This window comes from Solanum verrucosum, unplaced genomic scaffold (genome assembly GCF_900185275.1).
Source record: "Solanum verrucosum unplaced genomic scaffold, falcon-dt-bn FXZP01000253.1, whole genome shotgun sequence".
Classification (NCBI taxonomy): domain Eukaryota; kingdom Viridiplantae; phylum Streptophyta; class Magnoliopsida; order Solanales; family Solanaceae; genus Solanum; species Solanum verrucosum.
In genome coordinates this window covers 2,279,790-2,306,765 of record NW_026019984.1, presented here as the reverse complement: position 1 = coordinate 2,306,765, position 26,976 = coordinate 2,279,790, and the positions used below count along the sequence as shown (strand labels likewise).

The 26,976-nt window shown below is 34.1% G+C and overlaps 1 protein-coding gene across 1 annotated transcript; it reads right to left on the bottom strand.

The window, feature by feature from the left end:
* Positions 1-11,945: 11,945 nt before the first annotated feature.
* LOC125818354 (MADS-box transcription factor 56-like) lies at positions 11,946-12,464 on the bottom strand. The gene has a single exon (XM_049497879.1). The coding sequence runs from the start codon at positions 12,462-12,464 to the stop codon at positions 11,946-11,948; it is 519 nt and encodes a 172-aa protein (XP_049353836.1).
* Positions 12,465-26,976: the final 14,512 nt, after the last annotated feature.

The following is a 26,976-nucleotide window of genomic DNA, read 5'->3' as shown; positions in this document are numbered from 1 at the left end:
GGGAGAAGATTTACAAAGATCTAGAAAACTAATAACTACTTACATGATAATGGCCGGAATGAGGTTTCCCTTTCGGGAGTCCCCGGGTGACCTTGCCGCTACTTGAAAACTAAAACACTCACACACTTTGTACACAAATACTTACTCACTCTTTTTTTTTTTTTTTGAAAGGGAAGGGGAATATGTAAACTATGTAAACTATAAAATGCTTACAATCTTACAAAACTTCTTTTCTCAATGCTCTTCTTGTACTTCATACTCTACCTTCTTCTTTGTGAATGGTTCTATTTATAGGGGTGAATCCGGACTTGAAGTTCGGATTTCAAATTCTAAAAAACTTTCTTCACCTGCCGGGTGCTCTTTGGACCCCATCGTCACATGGCTTTGTGAAACTTTTTCAAATTTGAATGGATCCTTTTGTTGTCTTGTGATAGTGGAGTCCGTAGTGGATATGTAGTGGAGTCTTGAATAGACCTTCTTTGTCGTCTTGTTAGTAGTGGACATGTAGTGGAGTCTCCTTTATCATAATGGCTTGTGATGTCACTGCTTACCTATTTGTTTGTCTTCTTGTGTTGATGTCATTGCTTACGTATTTCTCTAGGTATCCAAGTTGTGTAGTGTGTCAGAATCATGTCGCCAACTACATCGGAAAATGCAAGAAACTTTGAATTGGACGTAGATAGCCTTTTCCATCTTTTCTGATTTCGATAGGCATCCCACCCTCACCTCAGGATGAGAGGACTTCTTTGAGCCAATTGTCTTCATTTGGGTCGTAGTGCTGATTAAATTGGTCTATCGATAGATCATTTTCATCACTGCTACTTTCTTCGTGGTCTGAATTTGTTGCATCTGGCTTTGGATTTTCTCGTATAATTTTTTCCTGTATTACCTCCATAGTCTTTTCTGTGAGTAACTTGTAAAGGAAGCTTTTTATTATTTTTCTATCATTTTTTTTTCTTTTTTGGAGGAATCCCTTTGTCCTTTTGCTTGTTTCTGTTATTGTATTAAAACTTGCTGGTAGAATTCTTACACTTTTTGGTAAAGTGTCAACCATCAACGGATTTGATGAGTCTTTATCCGCTACACTTACTGGTATCAGAGCTATTAAGGTTTTGGGTACACATTGTATTAAGAATACAACTTATTTCAAGTTAATAGATATAATATTTTATAATATATGAAAAAACACCCTTTTGCCAATCAATTAAGGTTAAATTATTGGTACTTATATAGAGAATTACAGACTAAATCTGAGTTGCTAAAAATAAAAGATTCTAGATCTTTTCTTATATATTCTAGATGACATATATATTATTACTTGTATTTAGGGTGAGTTCTATGTTGCTTATCCTAAAGGTAATACTAATTTACTAATATAGTTCCTTTGGACTCCTATGCGTCTATTTGCGTGTTGGATGTTACTTTCTATGCTATGTACTTCACACTTTAATGCACTTAATAGCTCTGGGTTGACTAAGGTTGGTCGATTAGATGAATATAGACCCCCATTTCTACAAAGTCTGTCTGTTAAGTCTCTTGTTTCTAGTACTTCTAGATATAGGGTTAAAACCTCTTTTATTTTTAGCAACTCAGATTTAGTCTGTAATTCTCTATATAAGTATCAATAATTTAACCTTAATTGATTGGCAAAATGGTGTTTTTTCATATATTATAAAATACTATATCTATTAACTTGAAATAAGTTGTATTCTTAATACAATGTGTACTCAAAACCTTAATAGCTCTGATACCAGTAAGTGTAGCGGGTAAAGACTCATCAAATCCGTTGATGGTTGACACTTTACCAAAAAGTGTAAGAATTCTACCAGCAAGTTTTAATACAATAACAGAAACAAGCAAAAGGACAAAGGGATTCCTCCAAAAAAGAAAAAAAAATGATAGAAAAATAATAAAAAGCTTCCTTTACAAGTTACTCACAGAAAAGACTATGGAGGTAATACAGGAAAAAATTATACGAGAAAATCCAGAGCCAGATGCAACAAATTCAGACCACGAAGAAAGTAGCAGTGATGAAAATGATCTATCGATAGACCAATTTAATCAGCACTACGACCCAAATGAAGACTGATTCAGGGATGAGTTTTGATTCCGACGCACTACACAACTTGGATACCTAGAGAAATACGTAAGCAATGACATCAACACAAGAAGACAAACAAATAGGTAAGCAGTGACATCACAAGCCATTATGATAAAGGAGACTCCACTACATGTCCACTACTAACAAGACGACAAAGAAGGTCTATTCAAGACTCCACTACATATCCACTACGGACTCCACTATCACAAGACAACAAAAGGATCCATTCAAATTTGAAAAAGTTTCACAAAGCCATGTGACGATGGGGTCCAAAGAGCACCCGGCAGGTGAAGAAAGTTTTTTAGAATTTGAAATCCGAACTTCAAGTCCGGATTCACCCCTATAAATAGAACCATTCACAAAGAAGAAGGTAGAGTATGAAGTACAAGAAGAGCATTGAGAAAAGAAGTTTTGTAAGATTGTAAGCATTTTATAGTTTACATAGTTTACATATTCCCCTTCCCTTTCAAAAAAAAAAAAAAAGAGTGAGTAAGTATTTGTGTACAAAGTGTGTGAGTGTTTTAGTTTTCAAGTAGCGGCAAGGTCACCCGGGGACTCCCGAAAGGGAAACCTCATTCCGGCCATTATCATGTAAGTAGTTATTAGTTTTCTAGATCTTTGTAAATCTTCTCCCACGTAGATATTATTATTGTTCTATTATTATGAATGTCTAATATAATGTTTATATTACTAAATGTTTATATAATGATTAAATTACTCTTAGTAAATGATTAGTTCCTTATCTTCTTAGTAACCCCGATGGATTAACCTGTAAATGCTTAGGGAAGTTGAAAGTCCGCCATGGTTATGAACCGAAATGACTGTGTATCCCAGGGTGTGGTTAAAGAAGCAGATGCTAAGAACATGAGTTAAGGAAAAGAGATGAACAAAGTAAAAATAAAAAATAATAATAAAAAAAGGATAATTTTGGGAGAAATTACATAGATTTAGTAACAAATTACTACTAAACAGGATAACTGAGTAGGAAGAGGGAGTACTGAGTAGGATTTTACAACATATTTACAAACGCGGCTTATATTTCACAAACAATCTGATTTATATTTAAACGTATTTTTTTTATATATTTAAACGTATTTTACTTATTTTTTATATATTTAAACGTATTTTTTTCTGTGTTTCTTGCATAAATTCTTTACTAATTAAATTTATACTCTCACTATCGTTTTCGGATACACTTAACTGTTCTTCTCTATAATGTCTGTATAGATGTGTTGTTGATGAAAAGAAATCGGTATTATAAAGAACTTGTGTATTTAGGAGTTTTAATTTATTTTGTTTGAATATTTCTATGTCTCTATCTACATCTATAAGTTCATCCAACTGATGACTACTACTAGGTCGAGATGAATTATTCATTATTCTAGCTAACATATTATTACCTAATCTATCTTGAGAGAAACTGGTCCTTTGTCTTTCTTGGGAGTTTCTATTCCTGTTTGAAAAAATGTCCAAGGTTTTTCTTTTCTTGTAAGTCTATCCTTTTGAGGTGTGATTTTAGTTCTTTTGAGCTGTTCTATTTAAGCTTATATATCGTTTTCTTGCTTATTTTCTTTAGTAGGGACTTTTGTTTCTAGTAGACTATCTAATTTTTTATTTATTTCGGTTATTTGGTCTTCTAGATTTTTATTTAATTCTAATAAAACAAAAATTATTAGATTGTTTTGTTTTACACTTATTAGGTCTGTTTTGCCTGGTGGTGTATAATCTGATAATCCTTCAGGGTTAGCTTGAAATTATGCTGTTTTTCTAAAAACTTCCTTATAAAAGAGACTGTTCATGAAAGGGTTAAGTCTTTAAGCTTTCCTAATTCTTTCTTAATCTCTTTTGTTTCTTTATAAAGGTTTTCTAGTTGATTATGTATTGTTTTTATTGGATTGTTATCAGTTATTCTATTTGCTACTATGGTTTGTACCTTAGAGATTATATCTATTTGTTGGTTCTTTAGAAAATCAAAGTTTTGTTCTATCTTTTCTAATGATTTGTTTTGTTTATGCTGCAGGTTTTCGATGGTCTCTATTATCTTTAAAAGTCTATCGTCTTTGGACTGACTATGTTCTACTAAATTTATTATTAAATCTGTAATAGTATTTAAATGTTGATTCTCACTATGTAAGATATGGTCTCCTTCTGCGAAATTACACTTAAGTAATGATCCAAATTTTAGTTTTCGATATTTCTTTTCTGAAACTATTTCTAAATCTAAGTATTCTAACCTTTTAATACTTCCTATTATGCTAAATATAGAGTTCTGTTTTTGCAATCTTGTGTTTCTATTCTAATTTCTTTTATGTAGTGACAAACTCTAACTCCTATAGTTGGTATTTGTAAATCTATTTGTTTTATTTCCTGGCGTATATTCAATATTTGTGAGGATGTTAACAAATCTGAAAATAACCTTAATTGTTCGAAATATAGTTGTCTTTGTTCTATCAGAAAATCGTATATATCTTTATAGTTCTGTCTTATTCTTAAGAGATACCAATGATACTCCTGGTTAATTATAATCTTTCGTCGTATGGCTTAAATCTTTTCTTATATATTCTAGATGGCATATATATTATTACTTTTATTTAGGGTGAGTTCTATGTTGCTTATCCTAAAGGTAATACTAATTTACTAATATAGTTTGATTACTTTATACGATAGCAGATGGTCCGAATCTAAAAGATCAATAATAGGTTTAACAGAAGTAGACATGAGTAATAATGGAGGAATTTTTTACTGTAGTCCAGATTTTATGATAAATTCAAAAGAATTTGGAAAATACATAAAAATAGGCATACAAACCAAAGGCTACGAAGAAATGAACTGTGGAAACAATCTTTTGGTTTGTGTTGGCTTTATAGGCAAGTTAGCCACAAACAACAGTTCAAGGTTTAAAATAAAGATAGACGATGCAGTAGGTATAATGGGAAATAAAGGAATCAAACTAATGAACCCTTTAAAAATAAATTCAGAAGAATATGCAGGTAGAGAATGAAATTTGGAAAAAAATTGTAAAAAGGAAGTATTACGATCAAATGACCACCTCACATACACTAATACTAAAGGAGAGACATCAATTAGATTCACTGACTATAAATATACAGATCAAAAAGAAATAGAGGAAGATTTAGAAGATAATGAATCAACCATCAATATGGAAGATATGAATATTCAAAATATAAATAAAAGAAGACTACGAAGTAGACTTATCAATAGCAAAAGCTAAAGAATTACATCAAGAAAATAAAACAACTTTGTTTAAATGTAAAGGTTGTAAAGTGGGAAAATTGATATCTCTACAGTAGAATAACATTTTAGATAATGCAAATTTAGAATGGATAATTATGGGTATAGACAAAAAGAAAACACCCGAGAAGAAAGCGATGACGAGACAACACGCAGTCTAAAAGAATTCATGGAAACCGCTTCTTTTAGTTCAAGTCCTTTTCAAAAGACAACCCCCATAACACCAGTAGAATATACTATAGGTAATTTACCACGTCACAGGGTATATAGGCAAGACCCGGCAACAGAACCAGAAATGGTTAGACCAATAGGAATAAGAATGCCAATAGAAGCGACTATCAAGCTTCAAGATGGAACTCAGTAATAGACGTATGGAAAGGAATAGTGGTAGCAGATTATATACATCATTATAGTGAAACAGATGCAGAAACTATGTATAGATGTATGGAAACCTTTTTAGGAGAATCAATCAAAGGAATGTGAGAAGCATATAAGGTGGCTTACCCTCAAGAATTCCAAGAATTAGTAAATATGGGACCAAACCCATATAATTTCACTAATAAAATACACAACCTAATAACAGGAGAAGACCCAAATAGCGGATTAGTAGTTTTACAAAAGAATGCTTTAATAAAACTAGAACAACTTAGTATTACGAATTGGAGCCATATAAAAAACTTTTTAACATACTATTTTTATTATTACGCTATAAGCGGCAATGCGTTTGACCAAAGCTTAGGAAAAAAGCTTTTTAACAAACTCCCTGGAGCCTTAGGAAGAGAAATAGAAGAAAGATGGAGCAAAAGAGAAGGAGTTATGCAAAATCCAAATGCTAATTGGTCTATTGGGCATAAAATACAGCATGTTATGGAAATATTACAAGAAAAGTGTACAAATATACAAATACAAAAACAATTAAAATAAAATGAGACAGGTTTTTGTAAAAATATATATACAACGCAAAACTATGATCAAGGTACACCAAAAAGAAAATACAAAAAGACATATCAAAATAACCAAGACTACAAACCAAGGAAAAATATTATCTAAAGAAATCCACAATAGTGATAATATCTAACAATCTAAATTTAATTTCAATCCATAGTGTTTATTCTAATTAATTTATGGTATTACATTGAGTTATTTTGTATAACTACTTTACTTAGATTTGAAATATATTTATACTTTTTCCTAAATTAAACAAGTTATTTTTTATTCATATTATATTTGTGGTGTGATCTGGAACTATTTAAGAAGTTGCCAAGAAAAAATAATTCTCAATCTTTTAAATTAATATTTTTTGTCCTTACCCTTTTCTTACTGTCATAATATAATTAATAAGAAATTAAATAAAGATGCAACTTCATTGACCATTTTTCTCATTGAATTCCATAATCCTATAAATATAAACATTTTTGTTCTTTATTTTTCCACATACCTCAAAACTCATAAAAGGTGCTTTCCTCTCTTTTTCTTTCATTTCTCATATATACTTTAGCATAATTTTTCTCTTTTAATTCTTCATTTTTTCTACAAATTATTTTGTGAGTCCTAGTTAACGAGTCTATGTCCTACATTCGTTTTTTTTCTTTAGATTATATAATTCAAATTTTGTATCACAACATATACAATACTGGAAAAGGAAAAAAACATTAACATTTAATTTCATAAATGGTATAGATTTAAAATTTGAGAAATCATAAAGTTGAAAATTTGAGTTGGTAAGACTCTTAAAAGTTAATCACTTTCAAAGATAACCTAAAGAAATTAGGATTATTTTCTTTATTTTTGTTTCATACATCTGTATTTATTTATTTATTTATTTTTAGATTTTAAATAAAATTATTTTATCCATATAAACTGTGTTAAAAATTCTAGATTATATTTTCTTGAATATATTCTATTGTAGCAAGTCCTTAAATATACATCTTTTTGAAATCAATAATGATGTGGCAATTCAATTACCTAAATCAGAGGTGAGTTGCTGTGAACAAAAAAGGAAAATCTTTAATTATTTTTCTTTAACCTAAAAGATTTTCTAATTTTATCATTTCCCATCGTTCCTCTTTTTATTTTTATTATTTTTATTTTTTAAACAATTTTTTTTTGGGTTCAAATTAGACAAATATTGTATGAATAAGCAAGAGTTGGATGGCAACTACATTTTTAGACTACTATAAATTAAAATAATAGAATGTCTCAGTTAGAATTAATGATTTTTTATTAAAAAAGTTTTATGTATCAAAATATTAATTACATAAAAATGAATTCTTCTAATTGCAACAATCCAACATAGATTTTCACGACACAAATCTTTAGTGGCATTAACAACATGTAGTAATATAAATATATACTAAAAGTACTGAACTTTCATATTAATATCTTCTGTAAAATATAAGCTATTAAAAAACTTGTCTGTGTGTGTGATTTTCATTTTGTTTGATTAATATTTTCTAATATTCTAGACTTTAATATATCTTTAATTATAGATTTTACTACATGCTACAATCTTGTATGTTTTCACGATCACAATAATTAAATTGCATGACGTTAATATAATCTTTTTGTCTATTTTGTAATTCTCAATTTATTTTACAGGATATGATTAAAAAAATGTCGTCAAACGAAAAGACTCTCTCTGATAGTGCAACTAAGTCATCCACTGATCCTCTCAAAGCTCTTATGGTAATTTATTCCTCTTTTTTTCTTTCAACAATTGATGCATATAAATTGTTACATTTTCAAATACTTCACATTATTTTTTTGTAAATCAACATAAATATAATTACAAGCTAATTTTTGTACATTTATTCGATTAGGTTCCAAGAAATTGGTTCTCACGTTACAACATGTTACAAGAAAATGACATGGAAAATATTTCCCACGGAACCATGTGTGTACTAAGGTCAATTCGATTCGATACGATACTTGTTTTCTTTCATTAGCAATGAAATATGTGTTTTGTCCTAACATTCATCTTCCCTATCCTTGACGGACAGCTCACATCCGTCTCCTCCCAATGAGGAGAGGAGTGAAAAAGAAATTGTTCAACGACAACGTCGAATAGGAAAAGCCCCTATAGACAAAAACCACGGTAAGTGTCTATAAGAACAAACACTTGTCTATATATTGTTTTGTTTTATACTATTTCCGATGTGTTTAATTTATTTTATTTTTGGAGATTCTTGTAGGTCCCATTGTCAAGTTGCCTCCTTCATGTGGGACCGCTGTTACTAACATTCAAAGTATGATGACGAGGGTTGTAGAAAATCGAAAACGTGGGGTTTCCCAGGCTGAGGCAAATGAGCTCCGGTCAAAGAATCAAAGGCTCGAGATTGACAATGAGATTCTAAAGGTTACGACATCCTCTTTGAACCAAAAACTTCAAGAGATTCAATGGGAGAAAGAGGAGAATGAAGTTGAATTGTACGTTCTAACCAAAGCCAACAAGAATCTACTCGAGGAAGTCTCTTTAAGGAAGGACAGATACGCTATTCTTCACTCCACGCACTATACCTTGCAACAAAAGGTGGCCAAGTTAGAGGCTGATTTGGCATTGGTTCATGACAGAGCTCGAGTTGAAGCTAAGCTAAACGCATTGCAGGTGAAACGCAACACTGATAAGTATGAAGCTGAAATGGACAGGAATTGGGTGGCTCTAAAAACCCGGTTGAACACCCTTCATGAGATTCAAGACGGCCTTGATCTTCCGTTGGCTATTACTGAAGCTAACGCTGCTGTTAATTCTGCAAGAGAAGCCATGGAGCAGGCTCTATCCAGAAATGAAGAGGATGACTCTGAGGGCGAAGATGCACCTCCTCTCTCCTAATTCACTTTCTCTGTTTTTCGTTGCTACTATTTCATAACCTTTGTTTGCATTTTTATTGAATCAGTTCAATATCCTTTGTGTTCTGTTTCATCCTTTTAACTATGTGTTGTTCTATGCAATTCTCTGATTTATCAAAAAGTCATATCACTGCATGTGTGTTCAATGAAATGCCACTTTAACTCGAGTGTTGTTGTTATACGAAGCTCATATAATGCTTTTCTCAATCTGCAAACCTCATTTTCGCTCCCATATTTAATGTAACCATGGGGTTGATCAACATATACCTTATCTTGCAATTCACCATATATGTAGGAAGGCCGATTTCACGTCCAATTGATAAATTCACCACCAACCTCAGAACCATTTTTAATAAGTTGCCAAATACATCACATGCTCTTCTACTCCTAAGATAATGTATTCTTTACAACTAAAAAAGATGTTATCCATGCTCTACCATTTATTACACTACGAGTGTGATGCATATTTTGCCTTTTATTGCACTAGGAGTGTGATGTAGCGATCAATGAAGTAAAACGTCAAAAATACTAAGTAAAATTTATTTTTATCCGATTCTTATCTTAATTGACAGAGTTATTCGATGCTCTATCAGGAAATCTTTGATCTAGGAATCTTGGTGCTTGATCTTGAGAGAAGAAACTTTTTTATGAAGTTCTTAGAGTGGAAAAACTTGGGAAAACCTTGGGTGGAAGGATTCTCTTTGTATCTTGAATTTTTGACATGGAAGTTCTAGGGTTCTTGATTGAGAAGAGGAACCCTAGGTGAGTTTTGATAGAATTTCTAGATACTTGAATGTTTAGATTGATGATTTTGAAGGAAATCTAATTACTTGAATGATATACTCCGTTAAAACACCCAAAATGACTTAAAATGGGGTTAGAAAGCTTGGGAAAGGACCAAAATAGCCTTGGAACACGTGCAGGAAGTTCCTAAAAAAAAGTGCAGCAACCCTTCACGAAAGGCTCTACGTAGAACTTCGACTTCCTGACAAGGATTCACTAAAACGAGCATAACTTTTTACTCCAAACTCAAAATGATGCAAACTTTGTGGCATTGGACAGAAAATTCATAGGCCTTTAATTTGATGAATTATAAGCTACCTAATTCATTAAATGCTGAGAGATATGATCATTTGAAGTTGACCTAAGTATAATCTTATATCAACACTTAATCAATAAGAAAGCTTCCAACTAAACTTTGTGCTATGGGTTTCTTGTGACCTTAATTAGGTAATTGGGGTATAAGATTAGAAAGGGTGGGAAAATACTAAAAATAGCCCCTGTCAAAAACTGATAGAAGTCGTCTACGGAAGGCCATCTACCATCCGTACAAAAGTCTACAGACCGTAGACCCTCTCATAGGAAACAAGTTGGGTTCTGGATCTCTGAAGTTGGGGTCTATAGATCCTTTCTATGGCCCCTAGGAACTTTGACGAGCAGTCTTGTTCAATCGTAGAAAGCTTACAGGGTGTTTCAAGACTTGGAGTCCACGAGGCCCTTCTACGAACTGTAGAAGGTTCTATGAGCTCTAGTCTGGTTCGTGAAACTTGGACTTGAGAGCAATATTTTAGAGTATGGTTCTACGAACTCACCTATGGTCAGTAGATACTTCTAAGAGCCATAGATGCTTTCCGTGACACCAGTCTGAAGAAATTTATTTCAAGGTCTGATATGAGTTGGAATTTCAGCGGTGTTATAGTTTACTTGAGAGATTGGAGCTATCAATAACTACATAAAATTTTGTATAATATAATATTTTGTTGAATTGGTTGTCGCATGGTAGAATTATTATTGCCGCATAATTTGTGCAAAATTTATTCGACACTATCTAATAGATAATACTTTTATTAAATTATGTGTGAATCTATAATTACGATAAATAAAGGATTTAGATGCAATAAAAAAAATTGCCGCTCTATTATATTTAGCGATAATAATATATATAAATAGCTGTTGCTAAAGACAATTTTGGATGCAATGATATAAGGAAAATCTATTGCCACTGTATGTTTCTTTTGTTGTATTGTATGCACTATTATATATAGAACATGAATACATGCATTTAGCAATATATGGATTAACTAAAATTCGAATTTCAACGCTTAAAATCATGGCTCCGACTATGTGTTTAGCAAATATATTTTTCTCAAGAATGTTTAATTGATATTTTCTTTTTCATAAAGGCGTGCTCTCTTTTGTAGGATCATAGACTTGTAATACAATTAAAAATAAAAAAAAATTAAAATATACTATTAGATAAAAAAAGTGCCAATTTTTTTTTTATGGAATTTAGCTCGTTGGTAAGGATTGTTTACATGAAAATACACTCAAAACATTATTGGTGACTCAAATTCTACCAATTCCATCGGAAATTAACAATTTACTGATAGTGAAAATTATGGCTCTAAATACCTATGTATTTTATGATAAAAATAATACTACTTCTGTTGTTGTTATTATAACAACGATTTGATAAGTCAGATTATGAAATTTCGTATAATTGTAAATTAACAATAAAGAATAAGCAAATTTCAAAAGTTACACCCATTCAAAAGGAAATGTAAAACAATTTAACATTTTTTTTTGTAGTAAATGAACTACATTTTTATAGAATATATTTCATATATCACTAAAATGACGAGAATAACATGAAAAGATGAACAAAAAGCAACAAACATGTAACTAGAAAATGTAATTAAAAGACAAGACGAGAAAAATAAAAAGCATTAAATGCACAATCAACATTCTAAGGATGTCCAACATTATTTTCTTCTCCAACATTGTTATTAGCAACAACCTCATTAACTTGTATCTTCCTTTGTTCAAATTGAACCCTCTTAACATCAATTAACTTTAACAAACCCTTTATTTCCCCAACATTTACTTCATTTAAGAGTTTGTTTCCCTTGAAAATTTCATTGAAGAGGTTCTCCATTTCCATCTTCTCAAGAGTTTCCTCTACTTTCCTAACTTCTTCTTCCCGTTTTTCGACAATTGATTGAAGAAAGTTGTTATGTATAGTTACCTTGTGTTTTGGAAAAGCTATATGATCATTTACTATCTTCTGAGCCTCTGGTAAAGACGGCCAAGCAAAAACATCGGTTTTTTCCGGAATAGAAATAACTATTCCGACCTTTACATCACATAGAATGGATAGCTCGTATGCTTTCTTACATAGTGATGTTAATTTTTCATCCAATTTTTGTTTTCTCTTAATTCCCTCATCAACATCGCTAGTGGTCAAACACACCCTCTTTCTAGACATATTTTAGTACACAAAATATAAAAGAGTAGAATGTATGAGTGAGTTTCTATCTCTGAATAAAAAATAACAGTGTTTGACTTATATTTATAGATGTCTATAAGACCACATAATTAAATAATGGTAAGTTGTTGAATTAGCCTGACTAAAATATAGAAAAAATCAATAAATTGCATAATCTGTTTTTTAAGGTATTCATTAATGACTTACCTAAATAGATGTAGTTAAAATCTAAAAAAAAAAAAACCCATCTTTAAGTTAAGTTTATGGAAAGTTAGTATCAATTAGTTATTGCATTAAGATTTTAGATATTTAAGTTGTTACATAAAGTCCAATAAATATAAATTTTAATGTTATCATTCAAAAATAAAATAATTTTGACACTCCAAATACTGCTAGTCTATAGTATATGGGATTCTGTTAAAATCTAAAAAAAACAATCTTCAAGTTAAGTTTATGGAAAGTTAGTATCAATTAATTATTGCATTAAGATTTCAGATATCTAAGTTGTTACATAAAGTCCAATAAATATAGATTTTAATGTTACCATTCAAAAATAAAATAATTTTGACGCTCCAAATACTGCTAGTCTATAGTATATGGGATTCTGTTAAAATCTAAAAAAAAACATTCTTCAAGTTAAGTTTATGGAAAGTTAGTATCAATTAGTTATTGCATTAAGATTTTAGATATCTAAGTTGTTACATAAAGTCCAATAAATATAGATTTTAATGTTACCATTCAAAAATAAAATAATTTTGACGCTCCAAATACTGCTAGTCTATAGTATATGGGATTCTGTTAAAATCTAAAAAAAAAACAATCTTCAAGTTAAGTTTATGGAAAGTTAGTATCAATTAGTTATTGCATTAAGATTTTAGATATCTAAGTTGTTACATAAATTCCAATAAATATAGATTTTAATGTTACCATTCAAAAAAAATAATAATTTTGATGCTCCAAATACTGCTAGTCTAGAGTATATGGGATTCTGTTAAAATCTAAAAAAAAACAATCTTCAAGTTAAGTTTATTGAAAGTTAGTATCAATTAGTTATTGCATTAAGATTTTAGATATCTAAGTTGTAACATAAAGTCCAATAAATATAGATTTTAATGTTACCATTCAAAAATAAAATAATTTTGATGCTCCAAATACTGCTAGTCTATAGTATATGGGATTCTGTTAAAATCTAAAAAAAAACAATCTTCAAGTTAAGTTTATGAAAAGTTAGTATCAATTAGTTATTGCATTAAGATTTTAGATATCTAAGTTGTTACATAAAGTCCAATAAATATAGATTTTAATGTTACCATTCAAAAATAAAATAATTTTGACGTTCCAAATACTGCTAGTCTATAGTATATGGGATTCTGTTAAAATCTAAAAAAAAAACAATCTTCAAGTTAAGTTTATGGAAAGTTAGTATCAATTAGTTATTGCATTAAGATTTTAGATAGCTACGTTGTTACATAAAGTCCAATAAATATAGATTTTAATGTTACTATTCAAAAATACAATAATTATGACCCTCCAAATACGGCTAGTCTACAATACATGAAATTCTGTTAGAAACAAATAACTACATTAAAATGTAACACTGGAAAGTATATGAATTTCAAGATTGAAAAAGTGATATATGATGCAAACACAAAATACAAAGGCTTAATCAATGCTGTTGCTTTTCAATTAGGTGTGAACAGAACTAGATGGTGTTACTACCAGATGCAAAAAGACTATCAAATAATGATAATAAGTTATGGGATTCTATTAGAAACACATAACTACATTAAAATCTATATAATACAATATTTTAATTAATTGGTTGTCGCATGGTAAAATTATAATTGCCGCATAATTAGTGCAATGTTTATTTGACACTATCAAATAGATAATACTCTTATCAAATTATGTGTGAATCTATCACTACGATAATACCACCTGAGTATTCTTTTAGCTGTCATCATGTGATATCTCTAGAAGTTAGGTGAATTGTTCAATTTTTTTCCGGGTGTTAGTTAGTTCATGAATATTTGAAGAAATGACTTTTGAGTGATTTTTTTACAAAACTTTATGAAGCCCTCCGTAAGAAATTGGGGAGTAGTACATATAGTCTCACCATGATCCGTGATATTTTTTGGCATTTATGAGCAATTTAATAGGAATTAGGTGAGTTTTTTTAGATTTCCGTGTGTTAACGCCCATGAATATTTGGTGAAGGGCTTCAAGATGATTTTCTCTGAAAAAACTTTACGAGACCCTCCATAAGGAGTTAGGGGAGCAGTACGTATAGCCTCACTATTATCCATGGCGTTTGGGCATTTAAGAGCCATTCTATAGGAATTAGGCTTTTCCAATTTTTGATGTATATTAACCCATGAATATTTGGTGAAATGGCTTCCGAATGATTTTTCGAAAAAAACTTTACGAGACCCTCCGTAAGGAATTTGGGGAGCATTACTTATAGCCTCACCATGATTTGCGGTATTTTTGGCCATTTAGGAGCCATTTTATAGGAATTAGCTAGGCAGTTTTTTCAATTTTTGTGTGTGTTAGTTAGCCCATGAATATTTGGTGAAATGACTTTCAGATTTTCTTTTTGAAATAACTCTACGAGACCCTTTGTATGAAGTTGGGAGAGCAGTATGTATAGTCTCACCATGTAACAACCCGAATCGTCGTTAATTAGGAAACGAAAAACGTCAGGAAATACTGGGGACACTGTCCCTCTAGAGCGGGCCAAATGCTGCTAGTGCGGCAATGCTGTAGCGGGATAAGTAGCCACCAGAGCGGGATGTGTGAGACAGAATGTAAATAACGCGAAACCTTATTTTCTCCCTTTTCCCAAAACACCAAAAATAGGCGAGGATTACCCTAGAAACCCTCAAAAAGTTTCTCTAAGCTTAGGAAGGAAGGATAAGGAGATTTCTAGCGTGATGAGGTCGATAACTTGTGAATTCTTGGTCAAATCCACCGTCACGACGTCTGGAAACAAGAATCGAAGACATAATTTCGTGCAACTGCTTGGCACCTAGGTAGGCAAGGTTTATTTGATTTAGTAGTTATAAATCTGTTATTCACCGTGTGGTATTGAATTTGACGGTAGAATTCATGCATAGGCTTTCGTGCACCAAAACAAGATGTTTGTACTTATACCCTAGGTATTCAATCAGACGTATACCGTAGCAGAAAGCCTTAGTCGATGAACTAGGGGTAGGTGATGGTTGTGATTTCATGTTGGTGTGATGTATGTTAGTAACTACTTTATTTTAATGCATGTATGTATGCGAATATTGCATTATTGATCACAATAATCATAAATGAGTATGAATGAATAATTGTATGCCATAAATCAACACTTGATTGTATGATTATGAGAATGTACATTGTGATTGTGGTATGTTCAATGGATCGGGTGTTACGTTCCAACATACTAACTTGGATCGGGTGTCACGTACCGATACACTAACTTGCATTGGATCGGGTGCTATGTTCCGGCACACTAACTGGATCGGATGTCACGTACCAACATACATATTGGATTGGGTACCACGATCTGACACACTAACATTTTGGGTATGAGTTTCATGAGAGAACCATTGACTTGTCATATATGTGTATTATTGAGAATGTGGAATTGTACATTGATTCCTGACATGATAACTAGGTTGCGTAGTATATATATAGGCATATGTGTGGATTGTGACGTTGTAAGTTAATTGGAGATCTCTGTTTGTGTAGTGAATTGTGATTGGTAGAGTTCCAAATCGGGTTGCAGTATGGTAAGGGGGAACTAAGGGTCCCGGTGCTATCCTTGTTAATTTGAATGTGGTCATGGGTTTTATTGTTGAGGTTTGAGGTAATATTTAGTGATAGTGTTTATAGTTGGGTTTTTCCCCGTGAGGGGGTAGTAATATAAAACAGATAGTAAGCCTCAATAGGCGTAATTTGGAGTTATAAGTTAAAGTCAAGAACATAATGAGTAAGGGGTTAGAGACACGTGTACTAGTGGGATTTAAGTATCCGAATATGGTAAAGATATGGAACTATAAAGGTGGAGGAATGAACAGTCTTATTGCATGTTTCACCAGTTAATTTCTCATATTATGCGGTGGGTATTCGGGTTGACCGATGATGCCTACCAGTACGTGTGGTTGTACTGATACTACTCTTGCTATGCCTTTTGGCATAGTCTAGTTGCAGGATTAGTGATGCTTCATAGGTGAAAACGAATGAAATCTCCAGCAACTTCTACTTTTTCTTCCCCATGGTAGGAGCTGTGTCTTTTCTTTATTATGTTTTACTTTGTACTCTTAGTAGCTCTTGTACCTGTTTAGACTAGATCCATGGGGTGTTAATTACTTTACAAGTCTTAACTCTGAATTGTTAAACTCTTATTTTATGTAAATCTCCATGAAGTTATTTTTATCTTAGTTTCCTTAAGTCTTTCACATGTTTTTAAAATGGTTGGGAATCGAGGGTTCTCCTACTTAGGTTTTAGAGTAGGTGCCCACACGACTCGATCAGTTGGGTCGTGACAAATTGATATCAGAGCCCAGGTTACCGGTCTCCAAGTACAAGATCAAAATATGGACTAGACTCCTGCGGATTAGAGTGTTGACGTCCACATCTAATCTTCAAGAAGCTAGAAAGCATTTTAAGAAGTTGTTCCAACTTTTCTCTCCTTTCGTGCGAGTGTCGCTTGTGGTATGAGTTTAGTCCAATTGGTATCTCTCGATTTCAATTGGTATCTCAACAAAGTGAACCGGACGCTGTGGTTACGACTGAAGGGATACAAGCAAAGCAAATTGGAACTGAGAAGGTTCCAATTGGTATTTGACCCTAAGGGTTGTGTAAATGCATGCATGATTAGTAATGGTCATCCTTGGACCGAATTAACTAAAATTTTAGATTTATCTGTGCATTGTAATTTGAAACCGTGAATGTTTACTTCCTATTGTCAGAATTAACTGTTGGTGTGAATAATGTGTTTTCTTGAATGCTATGATGCGATTATGTGCTCAATAAGTGTTTGTTTGAACCTTGATATAGCAGCAGGCTATACTAAATATCCAAAATTGTGCGTGGTTGTGGTGTTGAATTTATGAGAATGAATTTTGGAGTGCGTATCGTTGGGTTGACTTGGGGTAGACATTGACCATCCCAGCTAAGGGAATTATCCAAAAATGCCTGTGTTATAGCTGGGAACCTTTGGGGAATTTAGAAAAAGAGAAGAACCTCAGAAAATGTTGTTGGTAGGGTTATATTTTCGTCAGGGCCGCTGGGGCGGGATATTCCTACCAAAGCGAGACCGCCAGTGCAGGATTTCTCCCGCTAGAGCGGGACAGAACCTCATCCCTATCTCCTTCATTTTCCTAAGTCACCCAACTAGACACGAATTGCGTATAGGTTAATCCACACAATTGAAAGCAGTGCTCAACAACTGAGTATAGATTATAAAAACCTAGCATTTAATTATTGGCTGTGAAAAACAGTAGAAAAACCAGCATCCATGTGCTACAAAAAGCAAGTAAAGTGAAAAGATAAAATAAAATATTATTCAATACATGCCAGCAAGGGAGAAAACCTAGTTAGGATCCTTGGGACTGCGAAGTGTCATCATAATAATCTAGATTCTTCGGGGGTACTAGGCCTTTCACGGCCTCATCTAAAAATATGTAATTCTGGAAGTCTCTGGTCTCGACCCGGGGAATCTCCTGTCTGGGGGCAATGCGAGTGAATATGATCCTCACAGCCTTTCATATCCTGACCATCAGGCGATCCCTCTCTAGACCTTTCCTTCTCTCCTAACTCAGCTTGTGACGAAACATCTCGACCTCAAAAGCAGTGTTGGGTAAAACTGGGTTGTGTTAGCATAAGAACGTCCCAATCTCCTCTGAACGGCTGCCAGATCCTCCTTTACCTATTCACTTGAGAGTGGGGGTTGGGACCAGGTGGGATGAGTGTCGTCGTCCCCTTCTTCGTCATTCGTCTCTGTCGCCGCCTGACTGCTGTTGGCCCTGCCTATCCTCCTCCTTTTGCTCCTGAAAGTAAAACCCTGCCTAACTAGAAGAGGGTGAATGGGGGGGGGGGGGATCTATAGAAAGTACCTCATCAGTGTCTAAGAGAGGTACCCCTGCCTGTTTGCACAACGCGGTCACAAGTCCTGGAAGGAAGAAGACCTTTTTGTTGCCCTGGTAGAACATTTTCCCCTCTGAGATAATCTGCGCCCCCACATTTAGCTCAATGCCCTGTACATTGCACGCCACCACCAAGATTCGAGGAAATGTCACATCAGTACGATTGCTCGACGGGCGAATCCTCCTAGTAACCAAGTGTAGCCACCTCTTAGCATCTGGTGACCGATCCGCGCTAGTGATTCTCTCGGTAGTAGGCTAATAAACAATGTTCTGGCGCACAGGCTCCACCAGCGTATCTCTCAGCCAGCTCAGATCCATCTCCTTTAGCTTGGCCTCGTACTCCGCATTTGAGACCTCGGGCACCTCTAGTACCTCATTAATGACTGTAGCGTTCAGGGGGATGGCAACTCCCCGGATGCAAATGGTAGGATGGGGATCGTCCCAGTGAACGGTGGGTAGAATGACATAGAACTCCTTCACCCAGTCGGAACGTGCGACAGGGGGAGCCTCAGTTAGTGGAGCCCATCCGAACTCCATCAGGCAAGCATAAAAGGTAGGCACTTTCTCCTCCAGTCTAAGTAAGATGAATCCTCTCTCGCAGCAAAATTTATTGTCCCGATAGTCGTGATGCCTTTCCCGACTGGCAACATCAAGAAACCGGACGAAGGGAAAATTTTCCTCGTTGATACCAGCCATTTAGAGAAGCCTACAAAAAGTTAATAAACACGTTGGGAAAGAATAAAATTTCTAGCCTTAAAGGGACCCAGGCTGTTGTTTCCCCAGGTCCCGCCACAGTGGCCCAAATCCCGCCAGAGAGGGAATGAAGGAGGCCGCTACAGTGGGATGAAGGTCGCCAGAGTGGCCTTCAAGAGCTACAGTGGGATGAAGGTCGCCAGAGTGGCCTTCATCTTGGACGAACATCACGCGTGATCATGGCGTAATTCGTCCCAAAACCCCCCATTTTTCACATAATTTCAGCAGATCAGAGTATATTAAGTACCCTAGAACTTAAATATGCTGTTATTTTTGCAAAATAACCCCTAAACAGTGTCCAAATCCAAGTTTTATACCGAGAAGACCTTTCAACTTCCCTAACCCTTTTGGAGCCATTTTGACCGTATTTTCGCGAAATCTTTACGCCTAGAACATTGTGAAGTCGGTGGGGACTTAAGGAAATGAAGTGTTCATATTACGTTATTCTAACAAATCAAGCAACCTATGTTCATTTTCGAAAACTATCCCAAAAACCTATTCTAATCAATCGTTTAATGCCATGCAAGCCTAGTTAAGTAAGTAATGAAGTAAAGAGAGTGAGGGTCAAGAACATTAACTTGATTTCAACGTTCAAAATGAAGAGGAGGAAATGGGGAAACCATTCCCCTTCCCCCCCTTATTGTTTCCGATCTCCCACTACAACGAGAGATGCCTCGCCACAGCGACACCGCCTCAGCGGGGAGTCTGCCGCTCTAGCAGGGCCAGACTGTGTAAATTGGACGCGTTCATTTCTCCGTGTGTGGCCTCCTTTCCATAACCTCCTTTTTGAGTATAGAACCCTTCGTACCTAAGAATTAGAAAAATCATCATCTTTCGTGATTCTGTAGTGGCCCGATTCGTTAGTCTAGAAGTACTCCAAAAAAGGGTGAAATGTTATCCCTTCGCTAGTCGTTTGGGAACGAACGAGGGATAAATTGGTATCCATTATAACGACTCGAACTGTCGTTAATTAGGAAACAAAAAACATTAGAAAATACTGGGGCCATTGTCCCCCCAGAGCGGGCCAGATGCCGCTAGAGCGGCAACGCTCTAGCAGGATAAGTAGCCGCCAGAGCGGGATGGGCGAGACATAATGTAAATAACGTGAAACCTTATTTTCTCCCTTTTCCTAAAACATAAAAAATAGGCGAAGATTACCCAAAAACCCCAAAAAAACTCTTCTAACATTGGGAATGAAGGAAACGAAGATTTCTAGCGTAAGGAGGTCGATAACTTGCGAATTCTTAGTCAAATCCACCGTCACGAGGTCCAGAAACAAAAATCGAAGCCATAATTCTGTGCAGCTGCTTGGCACCCAGGTAGACTAGGTTTATTTGATTTAGTATTTATAAATATATTATTCACTGCGTGGTATATTGAATTTGATGGTAGAATTCATGCATAGGCTTTCGTCTACCGAAACAAGATGTTTGTACTTGTACCCTAGGTATTCAATCAGACGTATACCGTAGGATAAAGCCTTAATATATGAACTAGGGGATGGTGATGATTGTGATTTCATGTTAGTGTGATGTGTGTTAGTAATTGCTTCAGTTTAATGCATGTATGTATGTGAATGTTGCATTATTGATCACACTAATCGTAAATAAGTATGAATGAATAATTGTATATCATGAATCAACACTTGATTGTATGATTATGAGAATGTACATTGTGATTGTGATTGTGGTATGTTGAATGGATCAGGTGTTACGTTCCAACACACTAACTTGGATCGGGTGTCACGTACCGACACACTAACTTGCATTGGATCGGGTGCTATGTTTCGGCACACTAACTGGGATCGGATGTCATGTACCGACATACATATTGGATCGGGTGCCATGATCCAGCACACTAACAGTTTGGGTTTGGGCTCCATGAGAGAACCATTGGCTTGTCATATATGTGTATTATTGAGAATGTAGAATTGTACATTGAACCCTGACATGATAACTAGGTTGCGCAATATATATATATATATATATATATATATATATATATATATATAGGTATATGTGTGGGTTGTGATGTTGTAAGTTAATTGGAGATCTCTGTTTGTGTAGTGAATTGTGATTGGTAGAGTCTCGAATTGGGTTGCGGTATGGTAAGGGGGAACTAAGGGTCCCAGTGCTATCCTTGTTAATTAAAATGTGGTCATGGGTATTATTGTTGAGGTTTGTATATATATATATATATATATATATATATATATATATATAGGTATATGTGTGGGTTGTGATGTTGTAAGTTAATTGGAGATCTCTGTTTGTGTAGTGAATTGTGATTGGTAGAGTCTCGAATTGGGTTGCGGTATGGTAAGGGGGAACTAAGGGTCCCAGTGCTATCCTTGTTAATTAAAATGTGGTCATGAGTATTATTGTTGAGGTTTGGGGTGGTGTTTATTGATAGTGTTTATAGTTGGGTTTTTCCTTGTGAGGGGGTAGTAATATAAAACGGATATTAAGCCTCGATAGGCGTAATTTGGAGTTATAAGTTAAAGTCAATAACGGAACGAGTAAGGAGTTAGAGACACGTGTACTAGTGGGATTTAAGTATCCGGATATGGTAAGGATAAAGAACTATAAAGGTGGAGGAATGAACAATCATGTTTCGCCAGTTGATTTCTTATATTATGTGGTGGATATTTGGGTTGACCGATGATACCTACCAGTACGGTGGTTGTACTGATACTACTATTGCTATGTCTTTTGGCATAGTCTGGTTGCAGGAATAATGATGTTTCATAGGTGAAGACGAATGAAATCTCCAACAGCTTCTACTTTTCCTTCCGCATGGTGGGAGCTGTGTATTTTCTTTATTATGTTTTACTTTGTACTCTTAGTAGCTCTTGTACCTGTTTAGACTAGATGACTGAGGTGTTAACAAGTCTTAATTTTGAATTGTTAAAACTCTTATTTTATGAAAATCTCCATGAAGTTGTTTTTATCTTAGTTTCCTCAAGTCTTCCGCATGTTTTTAAAATGGTTGAGAATCGAGGGTTCTCCTACTTATGTGTTAGAGTAGGTGCCCACACGACTCAGTGGGTTGGGTCGTGACACACCATGATTTGTGATAGTTTTGAGCATTTAGGAGCCATTTTTTTAGAATTAGGCTATTTTTCGTGTGTGTTAGCCCATTATTATTTGGTGAAATTGCTTCTGGACAATTGTTTTTTAAAAAAACTTTACAATACCATCCATAAGGAGTTGGAGGAGCTACACGTATAGCATCACCATGATCCATGACATTTTTGGGCATTAGGAATCATTTTATAAGAATTAGGCGATTTTTTCAATTTTTCGTGTGTGTTAGCCCATGAATATTCAATGAATGGATTCCGATCTAAATTTTTGAAATAACTTTACGAAACCTTCCGTAAGGAGCTAGTAAGGGGAGCAATACTTATAGTCTATGAATATTTGTGTCACGACCCAAAATGAATGTGATGACACTCGTGTCATCCCACCAATATAAGTTAGCCTAAAACCCAAATAGCACGTTAACTGCGAAAGTAAAACAAGAATACAAGTTTAATACCATAAAGAGATGCAAAACTCATGATCAACTTAAATGACCCCCAAAATCTGATTATCACGTGTACAAGCCTCTAATGTATGACAATAGAAATGCGTGTACAAGTCTCTAATGTATGACAATAGAAATGAAGAAAATAAGAGTTTCAATGTCATTGTTTCTATAATAGAACAAGTCCATATAAAGGAGTAGGAGGTTCTTTCGAGAAACATGCAACTACCTCTCAACTCTCCACAGTGAGCCTCGAACGAAGAAAGGGAGAATAATCATGAAGATCTGAGATCGTAATTACCTCCACAAGTATAAAAGTAAAGAGTGAGTACCAAACAACATAATACTCAGCAAGCAAACTACTAAACATGAAGTAAAGCAATATAAAATACAGGTACTCCAAACACTCCAACCAAACCTCCACAACTACAATATGCACATAATTAGTCCATTCTAAAAATTCACAATTAATAAAGCACATATCATGAATACCATCTATTCAACACATACAATTCAACAACACAAAGTTATAAGCATTAAGCACATTTTGCCACACAAACAATCAGAAGTACTGGATAATAATGATCTATACTGCAGTGAGATGAAATTACAAATATAGTGATGTATATTTGTCCTACGATACACATCAACTGAATATCAGATCGAAATCCATGAGGGACTCACAAGGTTCATGTATCCGCTGGAATCATTTTCCTTCGGCATATCTCACTTGCTGGAACCATTTCCCTTCGGTGTCATTATCACAATAGATCTCATCACAGTGATTTATTACTAATGCAAATAGGCATGTTCACACAAATCATGAGAATTTGATGAATTTCATATCAATACATAGACCATATCAACACAATCATGATACAACTCCAATAGTAAATCAATCCAAACATTCAAATTATCCACAACACTTAATATATCAATATCATCAAGTTACCTATTTATTATCCCCTTTCGTAATTATAATCATCCAATGTGAGCATGCCAATTCCATCACTAAATCTCACTACTCCCCAATCATACAATAAGGAAATACGAAATTTCATATACTTAAGTTAGGTTAAGAAGTTAACTTGCCTCAAACAATCAAACAATTACTTCGAGACTTCAGCTTTTCCTTTTTGTTAAGTCTCCAAATTAATGAAATCTATTCAAATAAGTAATCATAATAATATTTTGCACTAAACAACACTCATATCATGTAACACCCTAGAAAATTTTTGAACTAAGACTCAAACCGTTCTTCATAGTGAGTGAGATTTTACCAAGGAATTTAAAATTTCTTAAGTGTTAAGGTCACTAGATGTAGCACCTTGAGTTTCAAAAAGAATTAAATTGGAAATAGCAAAATCTGAAATTTTGTAAGTTAAGCTAAGTATGAGTTTTGGGTCGACTTCAAACGACCATAACTCATAGTTCAGGATGATTTAGGTGTACTACCATATACCGTAGGAAATATATTTGAATTATCTTTCCAACGCCGCCGAGTTTGCTAAGTTTCGAGGTCAGATGAGGGAGATATGGCCTTTTGAAGATCGGCTATCCAGTTAATGAAAGTTAGCCGAAAATAAAGAGGGGTATTTTGGTCTTTTCCTTATCCAACCAGATTTAATTCGTTTTTAGTAATATTTTAAGGGTCTAATACTATTAGGTTCAGTTTTATAATTCTAAAATACACCTAGGGTTTTAGTTGAGAGTTCAAGAAGAGAAAATAAGAGAAAAGAGGAGAAAAGAGGAGAGGATCAAGCGTTCGTCGAGATTCTTGCGTGTTGTAGCGGATTTTCGCCATGGGTTTGATCCCTAAGAGGTATGTAAGCTTCCATAGTGTTGGGTTCTTTCACCCACATGCCAATCATGATTTATTCAACGTAATTTCGTTCTTGAAATTTAAGGATTTAAGTTCTTGATAAGTGTTCTTGAAGTTCATTAAGTTTTAATATAAGATTCTGCTTGGGTCAACTTTAAACGACCATATCTCTTAGAATATTAAGAGTTACGTGAGCCATAACCTATCCAATTAAAGGTAATTGAATATACTTTCCAACCCCACCAGTTTCACGTCAATCCAATATCTGAGTAAAAAGTTATGACTATTTTAGTAACCTATACAGTGCTGTTACGAATTAGCCGACGGGAAAATATTGAAAATAATCGGTTTTTGTCTTTTTACCTCCAAGAAAACCATCAACGAATTTCTTGACTAATAAAAAGCTCAAAACAATAAGATTTTCATCTTCACTCATGAAAATCATAATTTTTGGCTATAGAGATTTTAAGAAACTAACTCGAGAATCTCAAGAAAGGTCTTCTTGATTGTTTACCTTCAAGCTAGGGTTTCAAGGCTTCTAATCAAGTTCTTCTTCAAGATTCTTCAAGATTCTTCAAGAATCTTGTTCTTCTAGGTATGTAAGGCTATCATAGTGTTGGACTAGTTCGTCCTCACACCCTACATCTACTTTCAGATCAGTAAAAGAGTAATCTAGGAAACTTTCCCTAGATTTGAGTATTCTTGAGATAAGTTGATTTTGAGTTCTTGAATTCACGTTTCTTTTAAAAGTTATATTCCTAATTATCGAATAGCTATATTGTTATTGAGATCCTTCATATCATGAATCATAAATCTTGAATTTATAATTCACAATTCATAATTCAAATTCAAGAGAGAGTTAAGAGTAGAGTTCAAGGAAGCCTTTGAGTTCAATTGTGAATCCTTTGAGATCAACTATCGATTTGAACTAAGTTTTGAGGAAGTAAGTCAGAGAATGAGAAGAGTCACATACATGAGTTTCATAATGTTATGTAGACCTACGAGTCAAGTCGTTCATGCACATAAATTCCGCATGAACTCCAGAAGTTGAGTATCTTTGAGAGGAGTAGTATGTTCAAGTTCCAAGTCTTGAGTATTGAGTTCCTAATACCCTTTGAGATTATATTTCTAAGCATGAGACTATTACATGTTACTCATAAAGTCTTTGAGTTGAATTGTTCATGCCCATAATTCCGCATGAATCCTATAAGTCGAGAAGTCGAGCAGTCTTGAGAAGAGAAGTATCTTTGAGTCCTTGAGTTGAGTCGTTCATGGTCATAATTCCGCATGAGCCCTCTGAGTTGAGCATTCTTGAAATGAGTAGTATTATTGAAGTTCTTGAGTTCCAAGTATTTGAGTTTTCTCTATGGTTATTGAAAACCTTGCATTGAGTAGTTCATGTCCATAATTCGGTATGAACCATATTTTAAGAAGTCTTTTACAAACGTTTTAACTTTGTTTTAAGACTTAAGTTTTGAGTTCAGTAAAGAGTAAAGAGTAAAGTTTGAAGTCCTTTTCTTCAAAAGTATATGGGGACTAAGTATTCCCAAAGAGTTTATAAATGTTTTCACATTTAAATAAGAACGGAAATTGAGATTTCCAAAGGGCCTTCGGGTTAGTTTTCAGAAAAGAGTAATAGCTTTCTAAATGAAGCAAGCAGGGAAACTGAGATTTCCAAGATAGCCTTTGAGCTAAGTTTTTGAGCAATTATCTCAAATCAGCAGAAAGAAGTATGTTTTTTTAAAACGTAAGAGCTAGTATATTTTTGGGAGTAGTATTGAGCATCGATATGGGGGAGAGTTCAGACAACTCACAGCCTCCATAAACCATGTAGCCATCATGGGTAGAAAAGGGTCATACTTTTTAGATGAACCCTTTTCACATAGACTAGTGGATCCATTAGTAGTTCAGGTCCTATACCTTTGGCCGGGTATAGGATGCGCTGGCAGCGTGAGGTAGATCGCTGTATCATCACTATAGCTCTTATGTGATGGTTGTCGGTTAGAGAAACTCCCACAGAAGTTATTGTATTTTTTATATACATCAGTTTATTGTATTTTTATATACATTTCAGAGTTATGTTGTATCCTTGCATACACACAGATTTGACAGCATATTTTTAAACAGTTTGTTTCTTTATATTGCACTTGTTTTAAATTGCTTTATATTGAAATGAGTTCAGTCATATTTAGTTAAGTATTCAAAGTTGAGTATCTAGAGTTGAGTATCCAGAGTTGAATATCATATCTTTGAGTCGAATATCATATCCTTG